Genomic DNA, 15549 nt, shown 5'->3' with positions numbered 1-15549 from the left:
CAAGTTATTTATATATGTTACAAACAGCAGAGGTCCCAGCACTGATCCTTGCAGAACACCACTAGTTACAGACCTCCATTCAGAAAAACACCCTTCTACCACTACCCTCTGTCTTCTATGGCCAAGCCAGTTCTGAATCCATCGAGCTAGTTCACCCCTGATTGCGTGAGATTTAATCCTGTGCACCAGCCTGCCATGAGGGAGCTTGTTATCAGTTTGTTCCTGGAAAAGACATGTAACTTTACTCATCAAATTACCAAGCCGAACGGTGAAGACAAAAAATTTACCCCAAAGTCATTTTTCTAAATCATAGAATCATGGAATCCTGACAGTGCAGAAGGAGGCCATTCAGCCATCAAGCTTGCACTGACAACAATCCCACCCAGGCCCTCTCCCTGTAACCCCATGAATTTACCCCTGGGTCAAATTAGAGTGGCCAATCAACCTAACCCTGCCACATCTTTGGAGTGTCAGAGGAAACTGGAGCACCTGGAGGAAGCCCATGCAGACACAGGTAGAACGTGCAAACAGACAGTTACCCAAGGCAGGAACCAAACCCGGGTCCCCGGGTCCCTGGTGCTGTGAGGCGGCAGTGCTAATCACTGTACCACCATGCCGCCCCTTTTATAAAGGTATTCCACTTTAAATATCAAACCAGAATATTACATTTGGTTTTCTTAATATGTTTATGTATAGATTGAACCAAATATCAGAAACCCTGATAAGGACTAGTAACGTAGTAACACTTTAAACATGTTTACTGCATATGTGTATTTCAACCTAATTGTAATCAGGTTGAATTCCTAATAAGACCAAACCGTTCTCTTCAAATAGTTGACATTTAAAACCACATCAAAGGCATCAGGTCAGTCTTCAGTGTCAAGTGTGAAACGTTTCTTGACACTGAAGTTCAGTTTAGCTATATTTCAGAGGCAAAATTTCTGCCCCTGTGTTGTGTGAGGGTTTTTTTTTTCCGGGTACTGCTTTTGTGGTCTTGACTTCAGTACATCTTATAATTCCTTGATGCAGCAGGTTCACCTGATGTTCTTAGTATGCAATCATCTTTGAGAAACCTTAGCCTGTGGCCTGACCTGCCAGTTTGAAATCTACTGTTGACCTAGTATTTGAATATACTTAAGTCTGAACTGTTGATCAGACTCCATCTAAGTACTACTACTCACTGCCGGACCTGATTAGATTAGATTTATTATTGTCACATATATTGGCATACAATGAAAAGTATTGTTTCTTGTGCGCTATAAAGACAAAACATATCGTTCATAGAGTACATAGGGGAGAAGGAAAGGAGAGGGTGCAGAATATAGTGCTGCAGTTACAGGTAGGGTGTAGAGAAGGATTAGCTTAATCTATGATAGGACCATTCAGAAGTCTGATGACAGCAGGGAAGAAGCTGTTGGCATGTGTTCTCAGATTTTTGTATCTTTATCCCGATGGGAGAAGGTGGAAGAGGGTATGTCTGGGGTGCCTGGAGTTCTTGATTATGCTGGCTGTTTTTCCGAGGCAGCGGGAAGTGTAGACCAACCTGCCTTGGTAAATGTACTTGATACATGCAATATTCATTGCTGGGAGATGGCAATGGGATCGATTTGAGCCTGTTAACTTTGGAAGTGGTGGATAGGCTGCCATTGGGGTGGGCAAGTGTCAAAGCCTGCTGGCTACAATGCTAACCTTTGTTCACTGGAAATTTGTTCCAGTTGTTTTGGTTGTTCGGTCCTCACCCTTCACACCCCACCAACCCGAAGGCCACTCACTCTCCTCATGCTAATTTAATACTGACTCAAGCCCCCATACCCACCCCACCATGACCCATCATACCCTGTGATGCGCGATTAAATCACTCGGGAGGCTGGATCGTACCCGGGAAATAAAGGCTTTTATTAGTAACAAGAATGGAGTATACTATATAACAATACAATCCCAGACTAAAGGGTCACCAGGCAGTGCAGTGACCTTTATACTCCTACAGGTAGGCGGAGCCAACTGGAGTGTACCACAGAACAATACCAACAGGTAGAACACCCCAACCCTAACCCCAACAGTGACAACAGTAACATATGTACAAGTATCCATAGTGCTAACCATCTATGGTTCAGTACCCATAGTGGTAACCATCTATGGTTCACCACACCCTGCATGCCAGTCAATGCCCACTCATGACCTCCGCCAGGTAATGGCCTTCATACTCTCCATGCCACCTCCATAGCCACTAACCCACTATCCACCATGGGAATACCTCAAAACCCATATGGAGATGGAACAAATTCACCTTCTAAATATATGATACAGCTCTCATGCTACATAGTTGATTGTGAAAAAAACTCCTATTCATGCGCCCCATTCAAAGCTTTCAAATATGCTTAAGTGGCTGATCTCTTGTAGATACAAATAAAGCACTATGTCACCAGTCAATGCAAAGACAGTGAATCCTTTAATAACTTATTTAAAGTTATTCAAACAATTCAAACAATTTAATACAGCAGGAGCTTGCAAAATAAATAGATTTATTTCAGACAGTAGGTGCTGGTAATGTTGGGGCTGTTGCCATTTATAGCTCACCTAAGCCTGTTTTTTAAATGCTAAAAACTGCGGATGCTGGAATCTGAAACAAAAACAGAAAATGCTGGAAAACCTCAGCAGGTCTGACAGCATCTGTGGAGAGAGAATAGAGCCAATGTTTCAAGTCAGGATGACCCTTGAAACGTTGACTCTATTCTCTCCCCACAGATGCTGTCAGACCTGCTGAGGTTATCCAGCATTTTCTGTTTTTGTTTAACCCTGTATTTTATTTGCACTATTCTCATTCCCTTTTGTCATTTTATCATTCCTGGCTTCCACCTTACCACAAGTCTTCCCTTTTATCCTCTCCCCTGTTCCACATGCTACCTTTGACTCAACTGCTTAAAACCTGTTGCATCTCTGACCTTTGCCAATAGTGGTAGGAGGTCAGTGACCAACAATGTTAATTCTGTTTTTCCTGCCTCCACAGATGCTGCCTGACATGCTGAGTATTTTTAGCAATCTCTTTTGGATGTCAACCATGGCGCAGCGAGGAGCATTCTTGCCTCAGTCAGAAGCTTGTAGGTTCAAGTCTTGATCCAGAGGCTTGAGCAGAAAAATCCAGGGTGACATTCCAGTGTATGCTGAGGGAGTGCTGTGATGTCCTTCAGGTGTGATGTTAAATCAAAACCTTTCTCATTCTCGACAGTAGATGTAAAAGTTTCTGTGGCACTGTTTCTAAGAAGGGTCTGCTGCCCTGGCATGATACCTAGCCCTCATTGTTATACCATAAAATGTAGGAACAAAAGTAGACCACTTGGCCCATCGAGTCTACTCCACCATTCAGTGAGACCTTGCTTCCCCCAGTAACCTGGGATAGATTCCATCCAGCCCCAGGTATATTTCTCTAGATAAGGGACCAAAACAGATGATCTGTTTATTCTCACATTGTTGAGGAACAGACACCCCTTTGAATTTTCTTTGAAACAATTCTGTCACTTAGCTGTTTTCAGCAAGGATCCATTTCCAGGTTTTCCAACTCTCCTTTCAAGATTCCTTTTCCTTAAAAAGCCTTTTAAGCTTTCATGGAAACTGTCATCTGTTTTGGTCCCTTATCTAGAGAAATATCCTTGGGGCTGGATGGAATCTATCCCAGGTTACTGCGGGAAGCAAGGGGAGAAATAGCTGGGGCCTTAACAGATATCTTCGCATCCTCTTTGGCCACAGGCAAAGTTCCAGAGAACTGGAAAATAGCCAATGTTGTTCCCTTGTTTAAGAAATGAAGCAGGAATAATCCAGCAAATTATAGGCTGGTGAGCCTGACATCAGTGGTGAGGAAGCTTTTGGAAAAGATACTGAGGAACAGGATATATGCACATTTGGAGGAAAATGGACTAGTTAGTGACACATAGCATGTTTTTGTATGGGGAAGGTCATGCCTCACCAACTTGATTGAGTTTTTTGAAGAGATGATAAAGAACATTTGTGAGGGAAGGGATGTAGTTTATATGGACTTTAGTAAGGCGTTTGACAAAATCCCACAAAAACTAAAATCACATGGGATTCATGGTGGGCTGGCTAATGGATACAGAACTGGCTTGGTTATAGAAGACAAAGAGAAGCAGCAGAAGGATGTTTTTCACAATGGAGATCGGTAGTTACTGGTGTTCCGCAGGGATCTGTGTTGGGTCCTCTGTTGTTTGTAGTATATTTAAATGATCTGAAAATGTGGATGACCTGATTAGTATATTTGCGGATAACACAAAGATTGGTGGAGTTGCTGATAGTGCCGAGGATTGTCAGAGGAGACAACAGGATATAGATAGATTGGAGACTTAGGCACAGAAATAGCAGATGGAGTTTAATCCAGACAAATGTGAGGTGATGCATTTTGGAGGATCAAATTTAGATATGAATTATTCTGTAAATGGCAGAATATTAACACATAGAGGGATCTGGGCGTGCAGGTCCACAGTTCCCTAAAAATTGCAACACAGGTGGCCAAGGTGATTAAGAAGGCATATGGCATGCTTGTTTTCATCATGTGGAGATGCCAGCGTTGGACTGGGGTAAGCACAGTAAGAAGTCTCACAACACCAGGTTAAAGTCCAACAGGTTTATTTGGTAGCAAATACCATAAGCTTTCGGAGCACAGCTCCTTCGTCAGATGGAGTGGATATCTGTTCTCCAACAGATAGGGTGGATAGTCAGAGGCATTTTCCAAGGGTGGAAGTGTCAATTACAAGGGGGACAGATTCAAAGTTTAAGGGAGATGTGTAGAGGAAGTTTTTCAGAGAGTGGTGGGTGCCTGGAATGCGCTGCCAGAGGAGGTGGTGGAAGCAGGCATGTTAGCAACATTTAAGAGGCATCTGGATGGGTGCATGAATATGGAGGAAATAGAGGGATAGGGACTGAATAAGAGCAGAAGGTTTTTTTTTCAGTTTGGGCATCATGATCGGCACGGGCTTGGAGGGCCGTAGGGCCTGTTCCTGCGCTGTACTTTTCTTTGTTCTTTGTTCTTTGTTCCTAATTCCACATTAAAAGAACACGGGCCTCTCAACTCTTCCCATCAATTTCCTAGCCTGTTTCTAGCACAAGAACAAATCTGGGGTTACAATGAAGGTCGACAATCTAGATGACATTGTAGAGGAGATAAGTTGTTATTCACGAGAAGTTGAAAATATATCACAAAGATAAAATAAGAACTGTTAATTTTCCATGTGACTGACCCTTTTCCAGTGATAAGGTTAATGATGTTTGGAATTATTTATCACTAATGATAAACTCAGTGTATAAAAGGCAGTGTTGGTGCCCACAACACACCAGCTGCAAGATGGCAAAGCTTCTACTTGGAACAGGTAAGCCTGTTGTGTACCATTTCATTATCTTTGATATTGTAATTTATTTTTTGAACTCAGAATTCAAACAGGGAATAGAACAAAGTGAAGACTTGTTTGTCAAATTCAAGCCTAATTATAAATGAATTGATCCCTCGCTGTGCGACTTGAAGATGCCTTACTGTTGGGTGGCCTGTTGTCTGGTTCATGTTTTGATCAAACACAACAGCATTCCGAATAACCTATTGGATTCTCCTATCTGCTGTTCCTCCACGTAACTCTCTTTGACAGTAACATGCATCTGAATATTCATGTTGTGACACTGAATAACATCAAAGTACAACTGTGACTGTGAGCAACCCTCGTTCTCTGTTACTTCTCAAGTTTTCCCAATTCTGTTTTCAACCTACGGTGAAGTTGATGAAAACAAATAGAGTTAAATTCTATGATGTGATCGCAGTAAAACTGTAAGAAATTACTCTGCCTGGCATTTTCAGCAATAGCAATTAACTACCTAGGATTAACTGGTTAAATTGGCAAAATGAATGCCATACAACCACATTGGCAATGGCAATGCGATTTGCCCCAGAACATTTTATTCACTTAAGGGCAGGCAGAAAATTGTTTCGGAATGAGCTCCCTTCCCCACCCCCATTATCTAAAATGTATTTCTCCTGTAGAGTGAGCTTGCTGTGGAGGCAGAATTGATGTCGACAGTTCATCCCAAAGATTGGGTTAATGCCCAAGTCCCAATTCTGTGATGGATCAGTATAATTTCTATCCCACTGAGCTTGGAGATGACCAATAAAGCTTTTAGTGGGCAATTGGCTGGCAAGCAATCTGGTTTGTTCCGAGACAGTGAACAAGAAGGAGTTGGTGGTAAAGTTGGGCATGGGGGGCTGTCGATGATAAATTCAGTCTTACAATGATTAAGTGGAAAAAAATATGGTTTGTCTCAAACTGATAATCGGGCAAAGAAATCTGAAGCACAGAAGCAGAGAAAGGGAAGGTGTTGATAAATTAAAGGTGTTATCAATGGATGTGTAGATCCTGGCCCCATGTCTGTCGATGATGCCACCAAAGGGCAGCAAATAGATGCAGAGAAGAGTTTGACCAAGGATGGATTCTTAATGGTTCCTATTCACTCATATAATAGATTGTTGTGATGCCTTAAACCTTTCAGCATATTTTGATCACATTTTTAACACTTCTCCTATATTCTTTATTACAGTGGTGGTCTTGTTGGCGTGCCTGGAACTGGGTGAGTCTTTGTACTTTTTGAGCTATTTTGAATGATGTGTAATGAGTAGAGGCTCAGTGCTGATTTTCCTTTCTCTTCACTCTCAGGCTCTGCCTACAGACTGGTTTGTTACTTTACAAATTGGTCCCAGTACAGACCAGGAGAGGGGAAGTTCAAGCCGCACAATGTGGATCCCTGCTTGTGCACACATATGATCTACGCTTTCGCTGGGATGAGAAGCAATAAAATTGCCACTTATGCATGGGATGATGTGAAACTCTACCACGAATTCAACGCCCTTAAAAACAAGTATAATTATTCTATAAATAACCAGGATGTACTTGCAATGCTAAGTGTAGTTGGTCCTTATTATATATTGTTGCGCGTTGAAAAATTATGCTGAATTATATGCAATTTAACATGACTGGCCCATTCAGATAGCTGATGTTTGGGTGAAATTGGGTTATGCTGATTTGTGTCCCATTGGCAGAGGTGGGTTAACGCCTAACGGGTCTGACAATGCCTGACACGTTCATGATATCACTATGTTGTGCCATATAAGCAAGAAAATACTTTCAACGTGTCAAAAACTCTTGAGGTGGTAGAATGAGCTGAGAAGTTATTTTAATTCGTGTGCAGCTAGATTATACTTGCTACATGCAGTAAATGCAAAGTGCAGCGTGTACAAACCTCCATCTGTGTGGAAACACTGGGCTGTGGAGAGAGCTGGAATTTCCACTCAGTTCAGTAACTCAGAGTGAGTGAGATGGCATTTGCATTTTAATAATTCCAGCCAGCTAAAAAGCACCAATCATTGCATGTTAAATATTCTCACAAAATTGACACGAGTTCCCATTATTGTAGCCCAATAGGAAATGATTCTGTTCCCCTTTTTAAGCTCCTCTCTTGCCCTTTGTACTTTCCTGCCTGAGAGGACAACCAGGTAACTATTGTTCACAGGACTCAGCTGTTGATGTTCATTCAATGCTACAATAAGCATGTCATCCAGCAAGGTTTATTAAATAAAATCTGGTTAATTTGCAATTACCAAAACTCCCCTAGCCAAACTGCTCCAGTGCAGTTACAATGCTGGCAGCTACTTGACAAGGTGTAAAATTCCTGAGGTATATTGTATCCAAGAAAAGCAGGACAAATATAACACAGCCAATTGCTACCCCATCAAGCTCCATTCGATGATTGGAAAAATGTTGGAAGGTGTCCTTGTGCTATCAAGCAGCATTCGCAAAATGATAACCTGCTTACTGATGTTCAGGTTGGGTTTCAGCTGTGTCAGTTGGCTTCTGTCCTCATTTGATCCTTGGTCCACACATAGGAGATGAGAGTGACTTCTGCGTTTGACTGAATGTGGCATAAAGGTTCCATGGCAAATGGAAGTCAGTGAGAGTCATGGTGAAAACTGTTCACTAGTTGGATTCATAGTTGGCACAAAGGAAAATGGTCACACTTGTTGGAGGTTAATCGTCTCAGTCCCAATTGTTGACCTCAATATCAGAACTACTTCAGTAATGACCTCCATCGTCAGGTCAGAAATGTAGATGCTCTCTGATAATTGCACAATATTCAATAATATCCGATAATCCAGAGGTACAGAAGCAGTCCATGTCTATATGCAGCAAGACCTGGTCAAAATTCAGGCTTTAAGCTGACTAGGGGCATTAGCATTCATGTCACACAAGTGCCAGGGAATGTCCATCTCAACAATAGAGAATTTAACCCCCCCCCCCCCCCCACCCCCCGGTAAATTTAATGGCATTGCCAAATGCTAGCCTTGCCAAAAATGCCACACCTTTGAAAGAATAAAATAAAGAGATGGTTTTATTGATTGTGGGCCATGTCCACATGAACCATATTCTCATTCCTATGGCACACCATGTTGTGAAATGTATGTTCTGCATTGAGGTATTTCTGCATGACCAAGATTTAGCACGAAATGAAGAAAACAATAGAAAGGTTCAGACAATAATGATGCATTTGCTTGGTTCATTTTTTCAAAATGTACAATGTGTTCAATTTTGCAACAGAAATAAAGACCTTAAGACACTCCTGTCCGTCGGAGGCTGGAACTTTGGAACTGCGAAGTAAGTTGAAAGTTTAAAAAAAATTATTGGGTGAAGAGTGCTTCTTTTCCTATTGCTCATGATGTAAAAGAGACTGGGTCAAAGAGCTAAATTTGGAATGATAAGTGTAGTTTTATACAACGATATATCTTATCTGCGAATGAATGTACTATGTACTATGACTATGCTGAGCTTTCTATAAAATATAATTCAAACAATATTACTAACAGGATCCCTGTCTGAAACGAAAGCACCTCATTTTCAGAAAGACACATTTGTAGCTATGTATTGAAATTTTAAAAGGTATGAAATTCTGAAAGGGTCAGCTGGCAATTACTGAGAGCTAACTACACCTCTTCTGACCTTGGTTAACATTCTACTCTCCTCTAGATACACCGCCATGGTTTCCTCACCAGGAAACCGCCAGATTTTCATTAAGTCTGCGATTAGCTTCCTGCGCGGTTACGGTTTTGATGGTTTGGATATTGACTGGGAATATCCTGGCTCAAGAGGAAGTCCCCCACGTGACAAGCATCTCTACACCGTGCTGGCACAGGTAGGCACAAATGTATTTAACAGGATGCTTAGTCTACCAGCTAAAATAACACATCTTTCAATCCTGTTTGTAAATTTAAACTTGCTCTCAACGTCCTCATCAAGGATGAGGAACATAGGGACAGGCATGGGCCATTGACCTCTTACAGGCAGTTTGGCCATTTAGTTAGATCAGTGCTGATATGTAAACTAACCAACTATTATAGAAACAGATGTAAAATGCACTGTTGCACAAATTGTGAAACATAGAAGTGGAATATTCCAACATGAAACTTATGAATTTATATACAGCAAATTAGTTTGATAGCAACCTCATTAATCAAGGTGATAAAAGATGTCTGTTCCAACTACTGTGCAATAACAGTGATCCATTTAGACTCCATTTAATAAAAATGCGAGAAAATGCTGGAAAGTCTCAGCAGGTCTGGCAGCATCTGTGGAGAAAGAAACTGAGGCCAGAATGTTTTTGCTGTTCATGCTGGTGGAATTTTCCCATCGCACTGCAGTGAGTGGAGATTTGGCTGGGCACCAAATTCTCCGATCTCGCTGCAATGGGCACACGGCATGAGTGGCTGTGAAGGTTGTGCCCAGAGAGTTAATGCTTTGATTCTGTATGTCTTAATTTGAGTCCAATTAGAACTTGATCCTCCCTTTGACTGTACCCTTGGACGGGCAGACTATTGTCTGACACATGGTCATGGAGATTTTATGAAGCCAGAAAATGCTTTTCTGTGCATCTGAAACTCTTTATTGTTTGTGCCAAATGAAACTTTATTCATTTTCAACTTTCAGGAACTGATGGCAGCCTTTGAAGCTGAGGGGAAAAGCACCGGAAAACCAAGACTGCTGCTGTCACTTGCAGTTGCTGGTGGGAAGAATAACATTGATACTGGCTATGAGGTTCCTCAGCTTGGACAGTGAGTATCCCTGTTAGTCCCACAATTTTAGCAAGTTTAACCAGTTAGCAGCTGAGCCGTACAGATCTAGACAGCCCTCGGTTCAATCTCCAATTAGTATTGAGTTGATTGAATCTAGCTGAGGCAATGTTAGAGTTCCTAAGATTGTTTGGTAATATTGTTCTCATTCCTGCTTGTAACTCACAGTGCTTACGTCTGGTCATCGGGTGAGGTTAGAACTGGGCTCGTCTTTAAATCTTTGCACAGCTAATTGATAATCAGTGTTGACTCTCAAAGCTAAGCCTTCAATATTGGTTCATCGTGTGATGCCAGTCGAACTGCATTCTGGCAAAGGGATGGAAAATCATTGAGTATTACATCTAATTCTGCCAGTTTTTGAAGCAAGGTGAGGGTGAGAGGGTAATTGTGGAGGGTAGAGAAAGGTGCAGAGGTGGCAAGGTGAAGGAGAGAGGGACACATTAAAGGGGAGGTGAAGAGAGAGGGGATCAATTTGCAGACTGAGTGTTTTGTCAAAAATTCATAAAGCCTGAGCTCAGCTTCTTGCATGATTTTGAGTTTAATATTTTGGATATTGACCGGGAATATCCCAGTTATCTTGTATTCACAACTTGGGTAATGTTGAGAAAGCTGTACAAATGCTTCTTTGTTTCAGTGAACAGCAGAATGTGAAAAAAGTATGTGAGTAATAGAAGAAAGGATTAGAATTTTACAGCTTTGGTGTATCCCCAAAATATTCACAGTCGATAAAGTATTTTGGAATGTAGACTCTGTGGCAGCGTAACGCAGCAACCAAGAAACCTGCACCAAGATCTCAGAAACAATGAGATTTAACTTTTTTTAGCCTGCACATAGTCACAGAGCTCAGCAATGGCCTTGTCAGTGGCGAGATGGATTCCTTTAAACATGTCTTCAGGTTTAGTCGGCAGACACACACCAACAATGTGTCATTGTTTGGATTGCATGACAGCTGCAGCCTGGTTGGTCTTCACGACCTCACTGATGAATTAACCCCACTTAAGCAATAAGATGATCTGAAGTTTTTCGAGTGAAGACTGAAGGATAGACGTTGTTGAGGAAACAAGGAGAATGTATAGAAATATAGAAGATTGAAGCAGGAGTTGGCCATTTGGCCCTTCGAGCCTGGCCCGCCATTCCTTTTGATCATGGCTTATCATCAAATCCAATAACCTGATCCCATCTTCCCCCCACATCCCTTGATTACTTTAGCCCAAGAACTATTTCTTCTTGAAATCACACAACATTTTGGCCTCCACTATTTTCTGTGGTTGTGAATTCCACAGGTTCGCCACTCTCTGGATGAAGAAATGTCTCCTCACCTCAATCCTAAAACTTTACCCTTTATCCTCAAACTATGACCATTACTTTTGGACTCCCCACAAGGAGAACAGCTTGCTCAAAGTATATCTAAGTTATGCAAAAGGTGTCCATGCATTAAGATTCCCCCTCATCAATTATTATGTAGTCTATTGTTCTTGGATTTTATCATCTTATTCAGATTCCTGAAGGTAAAGGCCCTATTCTCCATAACTGAGCTTTGATGTAAAAGATATCTGTTATAAATTCTGCTGCTTTGTTCTTCAGGCAGACCAGGACATTTCATTAGGTTACCACTCCATTTTACAGCATGAGCAAGATTATCGGTTGAAATAAAAAAGGCTCAAATATTTTAGTACGCTGTAGAAACATGCAATGGTCTTAGCAGTGGCTCAGTGGTAGCACTTGCCTCTGAATTGGATGATTGTGGGATCAACCCCCACTTGAGGGCTTGGAGACACATTGTGGGCGAAGACTCCTGGATGTCAGTGTAACTCAGATCTCTCCTCACACAGGATTGTGGACTTTTTCAATGTGATGACATATGATTTCTTTGGACCCTGGAGTCACGCCACTGGAGAAAACAGCCCACTTTATGCTCTCCCAAATTCCAAGAGCACCATCAATCTTGAGTTTAATGTGGTAAGTGTTTGAAAATAGAATCCAGTTACATTTAATATTTCCAAATCGTAAACATCTTCAGCCATTTGGATGCAAAGACTGTCCAGCAGATCCTTTCATGTATTTTTTTTCTGTAGAACTTTGCAATGAAATACTGGTTAAAGATGGGAGCTCCTGCAGACAAACTGAACGCTGGATTTGCTACATATGGCCACACCTTCAGACTGAGATCATCCGCTCATGGAGTTGGAGCCCCTGCATCAGGCGCTGGTCCAGCTGGACAGTTCACCAGACAGGCTGGGTTCTTAGCCTACTATGAGGTATTGAGAACAGTAACCTTCTTCATTCCATAAGATCTTCGCCAGGAATCTCCCAAAAACGTTCTAAGTGCCGAATTTGCATAAAAAGTAAATCCCGCTGGCTTTTTTAGCGGCATTTTCATAATGAATCTCCCACACTCACAGAGAGCCCTAGCGTGAATCTCAATAAGAATCGGGGGGCGGGACCTATTCCCGCTGGTGAGGCCAGCAACATAGTGCTGAACGGGCCACTGTGCATGCGCCGATCTGTCATAGCGGAGGTTGGCGCGTGTGCAGTAGTGTGCATTGCCAGCCTCCCGATCATTGGCCAGCTCAATCACAGCAACGCTCTGATCCTCCCATGCCCCAATTGCTGGCCTCCTTCCAGACATCTCCAGCCAGCCCCAACACCCTGCCCACGTCAATTTCTCTCCCTCCCCACCCCCTCCTCCCTCCGCCACCCCCCCAAAGCAGGCTGACCCCAACCCCCACCATCTACCCTCCAAAAACATTCAGAATTTACTCTGACAACATAAGCGCAACATATGCAGGCCAGTCAGCGATGCCCATGTCCCACAAATGAGTACATCTGCATTTCCTTAATCATACAAACTTCCTCTGAAAGACTAAGTAAAAAGCAATAATGTAACTGTAAAGCATATGTGACCCTGATGCAGTTCGAGTGATGAATGCTTGTGGGATGACCTCATTTAAAAGACAGGAAATGCATTCTGACATCCTTACCAAGGACACCTCTTTCTGGCCATCTGTCCCATGTATGAAGATCCCCTGACCCTGCCAGCATCACAACACATGGCATCACTCAGCTTAGGTACCAAGGAACAGGTGCTGAGATGTGCATCATCATGCTCTGATTAACAGAGACAAAGGGCACAATCTTACTGGCCGTTCACACCCCGCTGCCACTGCAAGCAAGGATGGAGGATTTGGCACTCAGCCAAATTACCGTTCACTGCAGCGGGCCCAAAAAAGCCTTCCAGTGTGAATGGCTGGAAAATTCTGCCCATAACATCACAGCCTCCATCATCGGAAGTTGCTTGACTGGCCATTGTTGTAAACCTTGGAAAATTCACAAGGCAAAATGGAAGACGTAAACTTTTGCATCCCAAACCTTCCTCGCCACCGAAAATCCCAGGGTTTTTTCTGAAAAGATTACACTCAGTCCTTAGCAGTTTGTGTGCCTATCTTTCGCACTACTTACAAACTCTGAAAACAATCCCTTTGTCAGGTGCATGAGTAAAATCCCAATGCTTATTTGGCTCCTCCTGTGCCGCATGTTGGGAACATTCGGTGCGAGGAATCATTGATTATTTTTAATGAAAAGTGGTTTGTTCAGCATTTGCTTTTTCTGAATTCAATAGATCGTCTTAAACAGCAAAAAAACAACAGGAACTCCAATGTGAGGATTGTAATTCAGAGAAAATGAAGCTGATAACAAATACAAAAACCTGATGTGAGAAAGGTTGTCAATGTATATTGAGAATGTTGCAAAGCATTGTGATCACTGACATTTGGAATGTCTCACTTTTTTCACAGATCTGCACATTTTTGAAGAGTGCCACCGTGGTATGGAATACTCCACAGATGGTCCCATATGCTTATAAAGGGAGAGAATGGGTTGGATATGACAATGTGAAGAGCTTTCAAGATAAGGTATCTTTGAGAAGCTGATGTCCTTTTTTTACCTGTTGCTTTGATGCAATATATGTTTGAATATGCAACTATAAGCATTGGAATCATGTTATTGATTGGTTGAATAACTGGAACATTACACAGAGGATGGTTGGAGCGTGACTTCTGTTAAAGAAAGTATCAAATATTGTTCTTGTATCCTGAGCTTCAAGTTAGGTGATGAGACCAAGGAAAATTGATAACACAAAACCTCCAGTGAGATGACTCATTCATTCCTGCTAAGTTTGATCGCACACAAAACGTTCAGCGAAACAACAGAGCAAAATGAGTCAGTTTAATTTAAAATGGAGAAATTATCTCTTTAAATTTGTTTTGTCCATCATTTTTATTTCTTGGGGCAGCACGATGACACAGTGGTTAGCACTGCTGCCTCACTGTGTCAGGGATCTGGGTTCGATTCCCGGCTTGAGTCACTGTCCGTGTGGAGTTTACACGTTATATTTGGAGTAAAAATTGTACCCAAACAATGATTTGCGAAATTAATTTGTGAGCAATGTATTTCAGATTGCGTGGCTGAAAAAGGTCAACATTGGAGGAGCAATGGTGTGGGATCTTGCTCTGGATGATTTCTCTGGTGCTTTCTGCGGCCAAGGACCATATCCCCTCATTAACACTCTGTACACTGGACTTGGAGTTTCTACAGGTAAATATCAGGATTCTTTATACTTGGAACTTACTAGAGTGGTTGGGGAATGTTTCAACTAATAAGGCGGGAGATAGGAACCTATGTTTCCTCAGTAGTTCCCAGTGAACAGAATTTCCAAGAACCTTGTTCCTGATACCATAAGGAATTGAGTTCTACTGGAGTCTTTCATTGCAGCAGCAACCCTTGACTTTGCAATGTTTATCTTTGTTTGCTTCTGATTTTGAAGAAATAAATTAATTTCCGTAATTTGTTTCATTCCAGGTTGTGTTCCTTCCAAAACAACACAGAAGCCAGCTGTTCCTGCAACTCAGGCACCTAGCGGTGGTGGTGGTGGAAGCAGCGGTGGTGGTGGAAGCAGCAGTGGTGGTGGAAGCAGCAGCGGTGGTGGTGGCAGCAGTGGCGGAAGTGGATTCTGCGCCGGCAAAGCCAGTGGTACCTACCCTGATCCAAAAGACAAGAACAAGTTTTATGAATGTGTCAATGGAAGGACCTACCAGGAGAGTTGCGCTTCTGGATTAGTCTTTGACGCCTCCTGCAAATGCTGCAACTGGGCATAATGGGAAATCAGAAGGTAAGTTTGCTCAGGACATAAATAACAATTCAAAGTCGCCTTCCTCTGGAAATTAATCATGTTGAGGTGGTGTAAAATGCCAGCGTGGCCTTCAATAGAAGTACTAGTTCATTAGAATTTCAAAACTGATGGGTAAAATTTAATAAACCGCAGCTCACAGGGTGTACAAGTACAACATTTGATGATGTGTGTCAAATGAATGTAAATTCATTTTCCTAGT

The 15549-nt window shown here is 42.2% G+C and overlaps 1 protein-coding gene across 1 annotated transcript; it reads left to right on the top strand.

The window, feature by feature from the left end:
* The first annotated feature begins 5350 nt into the window (after positions 1–5350).
* On the top strand, positions 5351–15315 carry LOC144479251 (acidic mammalian chitinase-like). The gene is made up of 11 exons (XM_078197922.1): positions 5351–5375; positions 6586–6615; positions 6702–6903; positions 8637–8693; positions 9063–9228; positions 10020–10144; positions 11995–12121; positions 12238–12420; positions 13957–14073; positions 14617–14755; positions 15020–15315. The coding sequence occupies exons 1-11, from the start codon at positions 5351–5353 to the stop codon at positions 15313–15315; spliced, it is 1467 nt and encodes a 488-aa protein (XP_078054048.1).
* Positions 15316–15549: the final 234 nt, after the last annotated feature.

The sequence above is a fragment of the Mustelus asterias genome, chromosome 25 (assembly GCF_964213995.1).
Source record: "Mustelus asterias chromosome 25, sMusAst1.hap1.1, whole genome shotgun sequence".
Taxonomy (NCBI): domain Eukaryota; kingdom Metazoa; phylum Chordata; class Chondrichthyes; order Carcharhiniformes; family Triakidae; genus Mustelus; species Mustelus asterias.
This window is presented reverse-complemented; position numbering and strand designations above follow the sequence as displayed.